At 34.8% G+C, this 9029-nt stretch overlaps 1 protein-coding gene across 4 annotated transcripts in view; it reads right to left on the bottom strand.

Moving 5' to 3' along the window:
* Window positions 1-9029, bottom strand: part of JAK2 (Janus kinase 2) — a 106721-nt gene that overhangs the window by 45283 nt on the left and 52409 nt on the right. For 3 of the 4 annotated variants that reach the window (XM_008049297.1, XM_008049299.1, XM_021708160.1), the window contains exons 5-7: window positions 7707-7852; window positions 1735-2056; window positions 804-923 (exon numbers count right to left, since the gene is read on the bottom strand). In XM_008049297.1, coding sequence (XP_008047488.1) covers window positions 804-923; window positions 1735-2056; window positions 7707-7852 — 588 coding nt within the window. Of the gene's footprint in view, window positions 1-803; window positions 924-1734; window positions 2057-7706; window positions 7853-9029 lie in introns of those variants that run through there. The other variant, XM_021708161.1, reaches the window with a different exon arrangement.

Below are 9029 nucleotides of genomic sequence, written 5' to 3'. Positions count from 1 at the left end.
CAGAAGCTTGTCAGTTTAATAAGGTCCCACTGTCTATCTCTCTCTATGAGCTGTGGGTTTGGGTTTGTCAGGAATTGGATGCCAGTCCGATTTCCATAAGGGTATTTCATTCATTTTCTAAGGTTCTTATGGTTTGAGATTTTACATTTAGGTCTCTGATCCATTTGGAATTAACCTTTGTGCATGGGGATAGATAGGGGTCCTGTTTCAATCTTCTGTATGTGGTCAGCCAGTTTTCCCAGCACCATTTACTGAATAGGTTCTCCTCTCCCCAGTGGTAAGTGGTGGAGGCTTTGTCGAAGATGAGTTGGTTGAGAAATTGAGGTTTTGCTTCTGGAATCTTAATTTTATTCCATTGATCTATATGCCTGTTCCTATACCAATACCAAGCTGTTTTGATGAGCATTGTTTTATTTTTCTCTTTTAGTTATTAGGCAGTATAACTGGCATATACACATACCAATTGACAAAATATCTTAGTCAGGAATGAGCATTACAACAGGGAATTAGCACAACCTAGAGTGACAAAGAAGAAAGTAACTGGTGTTCTGTTAATCATAAAAATGAGTAAAAAATACAGTAATGTACAAGAAACTCTGTGGGAAAATAGTGCTGATAGTAATACAAAAAGCTAGATGTAATAAAAAAAAGTTTACTGAGCTGATGTTTATGTTTAGAGTTTTATTTTAAACGATATTCAAAATTCCGGTGAGAAAAAAATTTTGGTAATTATTAAAATTCTGAAATACTTATTTCTGACAACTGTAAAACACAACCATTATTCAATCATAAAGCAAACTCACCAGATTTTTACCATCTTGCTTATGGATAGTTACAACTCTGCTTTCATTCGAGCCTTCTTTGTTTGCTTGCTTAATACTGACATCAATAATATTAGGAAAATCACAATATAACTGTAAATCCTGTAATTAAGGGCATTTGAAATTAAAAACAAGTAGAACTGATAGAGCCACTTTAAAACAAGGCTTATAAAGGAGGCAACATTCATTCCAAATTCTCTAAAATAAAATATGTATTGATAACAAGAGATAAGCATTAAAATATTATTTCCTCTCTCAAAAATCTAAGACTATCCTGTATCTTGCTTTGACTTAAAAGAAGAGCATTAAATGATGCCAGGAATCTAAAGTATGCTATAGTATTCTTCAATCCAATTAATATTAGTAGGAACCACTGCCAGAAAAACTGGAAATTTAACTACCAGAGATAAAAATTAAAACTGTCCTTCTAAATCTCTAATAACAGCTAAAAACAAAATTGAAATAAACATTAAAACTTACAATGCAAATCTAAAAAAGGCTAAATTAATTATTTAACAGGTATACATTATCATTAAATCAATTAAAACTAATCTTTTCTATTCCGTAAGTTGTATGATTGTGCCTCCTATTATTAATAATAGTAAAAGAGAAAAAGGAGGCAAACTACCTTAGAAATCACTTTTAGAATGCAATCCCTTCCTGAAAGTATAAGAAAGTCATTACTAATTGTTTCACCATATAAAATTTTACCATATAAAATTAAATTTAAAAACCATTTAAGAACAGTGAGAAAAGAACAATACGACCTTGATGGCTTCACACTATTAAAAACTTCCACTTCTATCAAATGAGAGAAGTGCAAGACCATGTTTCAAATGAGTAAAATTACTTTGCTTTTATTGTCATTCTACTTAAAATAACAAAGAATGAGAACATATCATTAAGAATTTACCTGTTCTGTCAGTGTCTCACTTTCTTTATGTTTCCCTCTTGACCACTGAATTCCACCGTTTCCAGTTATTATAATGGTTGCAAAAATCTCCTCACCTGAAGGACCTCTTCCAGGTTCTTTTACTTCAAATTGCTCTGTGTAGAAGGCAGACTGAAGAGTTTCCAGATTTATAAGATACTTAAGTTTCAAGTTTCTGGCAGTGGCTTTGCATTGGCTGAACTGCTGAATAAATCTTCGAAATCTGTACCTTATTCGCTTCCTTGTCAAAATATGATAGTCTTGGATCCTTGCTCGAATACATTTTGGTAAGAATGTCTTGTAACTAGGGATAAAGAGCACATACAGAAAAACAAAGCAATAATTGGAAGATAAATCTAAAAGAAAATTGAAAGAGAGATTACCACTTTTTTCCATGATAAGTACATGCTATACACAGTGAAGTGGAATAAGTTAACATAACCACTATACATACAGTATAAAACTTTAAGGTTTTATTTAATGATGTAAATACATTCACATCACTCTCAATTACCACAAATACATCCATCACTATAGAAGATGCTAATTTGCTTCCTCTAATGAAATGAATCCTCAGTCTAGTTAATAATAGAGTATCTAAAATTCATTTTCTCTGATTATTTCATATACCAGAGATAATGGCATATAAGATAATACTATTGGCACTTATTGCACTGAGCTACAAATATTTCCAATGATGCTGCCTCAAAATGTATCTGAATTCTAGAAATTGTTATATTTTGTTGGATGCTACTGTTCATTATGCATACATACTTCCTTTTTACACATTATTTCATTAGGCCAGCTTCAACAACTCCTAATAATTCCTTTGTGATCAAAACAAATTCATCTGAAAATGTTTTGACTATTCTGTGTATTTATCTCTATGTACAATATCCTAAAGGTAGATAATTTATTTATCTGCTTCTAATAAACATTTTATTTCTGAAGTACAACTAAATAAATTTCCTATGCCTTAATATATGCTAATCTTTCTTCCAGTCACCCATCCCATACCTGGTTAGCTCTCACCCATTCTGCAAGGCTCAGCTGCAGTATCATCAAATCCAGGAAATCTTTCCAAACCTCATTCTATGACATGTTAGATGCTCTTCCCTTTGTTCTCACAGCATTCTGTGCACTGCTACACAATATCACTTATTCAACTATTCCATATATGTTTATTACCACCAGTGGTATTATTCCAGAGCTGGTTTGGGCTGAAAGTCTGTTACATTTTAAGGATTTTCTTAGCTAACTGCCAAACAGTCATCACTAAAATTTAAGTCATACACACATAATTAGAGTATATTTAAAATATTTAATAAATACTCAAAACTCATAACTTCCTAATTATTTTTACATTTTTAAATGTTTTACATATCACTACCTATGCCTTTGAATTTATTTATATCTATCATATGGGAATGGTGGAAAGGATTTGCTATTGCTCATCTCTTCCCAATTATGCATTCAGTGACATCAGGCTAATACCTTGAAATTGGCCATAAAGAACTAGCTGTTAAACATTTACCAGTATACTACTCCCACTGTACCTGAAGCCCCTTGAGGAACTCTCAATTTTGTGCTCCAAGTAGCCAAAGCTACTAGAGAAAGCCATCTCAGGGTGGATAGGTACCATTATAAATTCACAAACACCAATTTCAGATAGGTTATATCACTGCCATCACTTTTACATTTCTTCTAATTCCCCTAAGTTCCACAACTATTTCATAATTTCTCGAATTTCCTCAAACCTCTTTCTTGTGCATCAAATCTCAGCTACACTCCTCCTCACTTAAGCACCTTCATCTTCTTCTTAGGGAAAATAAAATAAAATAAAAGGCTTCTCTAAGCAGAGTTCCCTCAGTATCCTGCTAGCAAACTTACATACATCTGCACTAATTCTCTCTTCCTTCTCATTTATTACAATAAATGAGATATAAACCTTCTAATTATAGTCATTTCTTGAACATGTTTTTACCTACATCCTCTCCCTTCACCTAATACACATTTCCCCCTCTCAGGACTTTTACTCTATGTTATTTATCTCCTATTCACATGTTGTAAAAATATATTCCCTATTCCTTAGTATCGATGGGGAATTGATTCCAGACCCCCAGAGGATACTAAAAATCCATGGAGGTGCAAGTCTCTTATACAAAAAGGTGGAGTATCTACATATAATCTACACATATCCTTCCATATACTCATACTTCATCAATCATATCTAGATTACTTATAAGACCTAATACAATACCCATGCCTCACTTCCTTTGTATGGACTCAACATAGTACTTGGCATGTAGTAAATTCAAGTTTTGTTCTTTGGAACTTTATAAATTTTTTTTCTGGAAATAATTTTGATCCACATTTGGTTGAATTCAAAGATGGGGAACCCATGGATACAGACAGCCGACTGTGTTAATGTCCTTCCCTTCTAAAATGTAAAATCTTTTAATCCCACATTTCCCTCAAGCTACAGCCTATGTGGCCTCTTTTGGAAAGAGTTTATATAGCCATTTCCATTTTCTTGTCTTTCATTTATTCTTCAATTCATTCTAATGTGGTTTCTGTTCCATCATTTCAAAATAAACTGCTCTTGATAATATAAACCAAATTTCCACATAGCACAAGAGACAAAATAAAAATGTGGCAAATTAGACTACTTCAAAATTAAAACTTTTGTGTTACAAATGATACAGAAAGCAATCTTTAAAAAATACACAGAATGGAAGAAAATATTTGCAAATCATATATATAACCTGTATCTAGAGACCTGCATCCAGAATATAAAAATAACTTTTAAAACTTAGTAATAAACTGGGCTTGGTGGCTCAGCCAGTAATCCCGCACCTTGGGAGACTGAGGTGAGTGGATTGCCTGAGCCCACAGGTTCGAGATCCGCCTGGGCAACTTGGTTGAGACCTCATCTCTACAATAAATCAAAAAATTAGCCAGGTGTGGTAACCCATGCCTGTAGTTCCAGCTACTTGGAAGCCTGAGGCAGAAGGATCTCCAGAGCCCAGCAGGTCGAGGCTGCGGTAGCCCGGAGCAGCCACTGCACTCCAGTCTGGGTGACAGAGTGAGACTCCAACTCAAAAAAAAAAAGAAAACTCAATAATAAAAAGATAGCAGGGCTTGGTGGCTCAGCCTGTAATCCCACGCCTTTGGGAGGCTGAGGTGAGTGGATTGCCTGAGCCCGTGGGTTCGAGACCCGCCTGGGCAGGTGAGACCTCGTCCCTACAATAAATCCAAAAAAAAAAAAATTAGCCGGGTGTGGTAGCGCGTGCCTGTAATTCCGGCTACTCGGAAGGCTGAGGCGGAAGGGTCGCCGGAGCCCAGCAGGTCGAGGCTGCAGTGGCCAGGAGTGGCCACTGCACTCCAGTCTGGGTGACAGAGGGAGACTCCAACTCAAAAAATAAATAAATAAATAACAAATAAAAAGATAAATAACCCAATGAAAAATGGACAATAAATTCAGCCAGACATTTCTCCAAAGAAGACATACAAATGGCCAATAAGCATGAGAGAAGATGCTTAACATCAGTAATTACTTAGGGAATGAAAATCCAAACAAGAAGGAGCTATCACTTCTATCCACAGGATGGATAAAATAAAGACAGACAATAGTGCTGAATAAGTTGAAATGTATTGCTAGTAGGAATGTAAAATGGCACAACTGCTTTGGAAAAGTTTTGCAGTTCCTCAAAAAGCTAAACATAGAGATACTATATGACCCAGGAATTCCACTCCTAAATATATATGCAAGAAAAATGAAAATATTCATCCACAAAATAATTCATATACAACTCTTCATAGCAGCATTATTCACAATAGCCAAAAAGTGGAAACAATCCAAGTTTCCATCAAGTGATGAACTAATAAGTAAAATGTGGTACAACCATACTGGAATATGATCCAGTAATAAAAATTAAAAAATGAAGTGGGAATGGGTGTGGTGGCTCATGCCTGTAATCCCAGCACTTTGCAAGGCTGAGGAGAAAGAATTGCTTGATCCCAAGAGTTCAAAACCAGCTTGGGCAAAATAACAAGATCTTGTCTCTACAAAAAATAAAAAAATTACCCAGGCATGGTGGCACACACCCGTAGTCTCTGTTAGTGGGAGGTTGAGGTGGAAGGACTGCCTGAGCCCAGGAGGTCAAGGCTGAAGTGAGCCATGATCATGCCACTGCACTCCAGCCTGGGTGACAGAGTGAGACCCCACCTCAAAAAAAAAAAAAAAGAAAGAAAGAAAGAAAGAAATGAAGTATGCATGCTACAACATGAATGGACCTTGAAAGTATAATGCAAAGTGAAAGAAGCCAGATAGTAAAAGCTACTACATCTTGTATGATTCCATTTATATGGAATGTTCGGGACAGGAAAATCCACAGAAACAGAAAGATTATGGGTTTCCAGAGGCTGGGGGAAGGAAGGATGAGAACTGAATGCTAATGGGTATAGGGTTTCTTTCAGGAAGGACAAAAATGTTCTAAGATTAAATTGTTGTCATGTTTATAATAACCCTGTGAATATACTAAAAAAAATTAAGTTGTATACCTTAAATGAGAAAACTATGATATGTGAGTTATATCTCAATAAGCTGTCTTAAATATCATAGAATCATACAATGAATATTTAATATCTATACAACTTTTAAGCTAAAGAAAAAGAATGATGCAAAATTTTACAGATGTATTTATATCTTTGTTAAGAGCATGAGTTAAGACAAAGAAATACAATTACAAAATGCTCATTAAGTTTATAACACTAGAATAAATAACATAGGAAGAAGAATAACAAATAACATGCATGATTTCTGACCTCAAAGAAAGCACAATCTACATAGACATATTGTGCCAAAACTATCCCACCACACCATAAGTCTAGAGACAGTCCACTTTCGATGAGTAGCATGGTTGGTTCCATGTTTTTGCTGAGGTTTCCCTAAGATTTACCAAATCCAAATCTCTTGGGTTAGGTTCTAGAAACTTTTTATTTTAACAAGCACCCTAGATGATTCCAATGCAAATAAAATATAGATGACCACTTGAGAAATACTTATTCAAATCATTCATACAGTCAATTTGAAGATCTACTATCAAAAATTATCCCTACAGGTATTCTTTTCATTTCTCTGAACTTACCTAGCATTTTCTGAATAAATGAAATCAAATAATAGATGTTTAGCACCTACGATATTTTCTGTAGTATTATAATTCTTTCAATTATCTTATCTTACAAGTTATGTGTTATATCGGCAGGGCACAGAGGCTCATGCCTGTAATTCTAGCACTTTGGGAAGCTGAGACAAGTAGATAGCTTGAGCCCAGGAATTTGAGAGCAACCTAGGCAACATAGCAAGACCTCATCTCTCAAAAAATTTTAAAAATTAGCAAGGAATGGTGGTACATGCCTATAGTCCCAGTGACTCAGGAGGTTGAGGTGGGAGGACCACCTGAGTCCAGAAGGTCAAGGCTGTGGTAAGCCATGATCATGCTACTGCACTGCAGCCGGGGTGACAGAATGAGACTCTGACTCAAAAAAGAAAAAGAAAAAAAAATGTATCCAACAAAGTATGTGTTATACACAAGAAAGAAAAGTTACATTTATGATTTTTTATTACAGGTTGATTATCACTAATACCTGAAATCTGCAATGCTCAAAAATCTGAAACTTTTTGAGCACCAACATGATGCTCAAAGGAAATGCTCACTGGAGCATGTCAGATTTCAGATAGGGATGATCAACTGGTAAGTACAATGCGAATATTCCAAAAACTGAAAAAATCGAAAATCAGAAAAACTTTTCATCCCAAGCATTTTGGATAAGAGGTACTAAACTGGTATTATAAAATGAAAAGGTGTTGGGAAACACACAAAAAATACATAAATTATGTAACATCTTTAACTATTCATACTGATGTGTACAGATTTGCAGAAGAAAATTACCTGATAGAGTTATAGATGGCCAGTGGAGTTTGATCCTTTTCTTTGGCTATTCTCATCATATCTAACACCGCCATTCCAAGACATTCTTCCTGTGTTTCATGAGTCACAGGTACTTTTATCCATCCATGCACAAAATCATGCCGCCACTAAAAAATCCAAATGTTTAGAAAGAAATATTTCATCATATGTTTCACTGTCACATTTTAATCTACTGTTGTATTTTAACCTGTAACATAATTTCCAGAACACATGCACTTAAAGGCCAAATCCACACCTCCCTTAATCCTCTTTCATTTTGCCATAAAGTTTTAATAAAAGTTCATTTGCAAATGGAAATTGACTTAGTTTGGGTTCCCAATTATAGGATACATATGACATCAATCTATTTCACTGCATATATCTTCAAATTATATCTTTTACATAAAAATCACCTAAATCAAAAGATATTACTTAATTCAATATGTACTGAGTTCCAGTTTGAAACATCATACTACAAACTGTATTGAGTACAAGGAAATAGTCATATGCCTCATACATTTGGTCAATGACTGTCCACGTGTACAATGATGGTACCATAAGATTGTAATACTGTATTTTTACTCTACTTTTCTATGTTTACATATGTTTAGATATACAAATACTTACCATTGTGTTATAATTGTCCATAGTATTCAGTATAGCAATGTGCTGTACAGGTTTGTAGCCTAGGAGCAATAATAGTCTGTACCACAGAGCCTAGGTAAGTAGTAGGCTATACAATCTAGGTTTGTGTAAGTATACTCTATGATGTACAGAATGATGAAATGGCCTGATGATGCATTTCTCAGAATGTATCCCCATCACTAAGTGATACATGACTATAAGATGTAGTCTCAGCCATCAAAGAGACTAAAATCTAGCTTGGAAGTTAAACATGTTAACACGTAATTATAATGCCAGATATTGTATAAGAAGTACCACACAAAGGCTGCTTCAGGAACCTAGAGAAAGTTGAGATATATTTAGGCAGAATAATCAGGGAAGATTTCATGGAAGATTTGAAACTTCCATGTCTTTAAAAACGAAGAAATTTTTGATGGAAGCAAAAAAAGGCACGAAACTAAAAGGAATGACACAAAAAGGACAAGACATGTTCAGATGTGTAAACTAGTTTGATTGGAGTCCACAGTTTATGTAAAGAAATAGTGTGGATTAAAACATAGAAAAGTTATGGCACACTTGAATGACTGCATTCCAGAAACGAGGGAGATTCATTTTCTTTCTTTATTTTTTTTTTTTTGAGTTGGAGTCTCACTCTGTCGCCCAAACTGGAGTACAGTGGCC

The sequence above is a fragment of the Carlito syrichta genome, unplaced genomic scaffold (assembly GCF_000164805.1).
Source record: "Carlito syrichta isolate Samal-C Ts95f unplaced genomic scaffold, Tarsius_syrichta-2.0.1 Scaffold131632, whole genome shotgun sequence".
NCBI classification, from domain to species: Eukaryota; Metazoa; Chordata; class Mammalia; order Primates; family Tarsiidae; genus Carlito; species Carlito syrichta.
The sequence above is the reverse complement of the archived record's forward strand: the minus strand, read 5'-3'. Positions and strand labels throughout refer to the sequence as shown.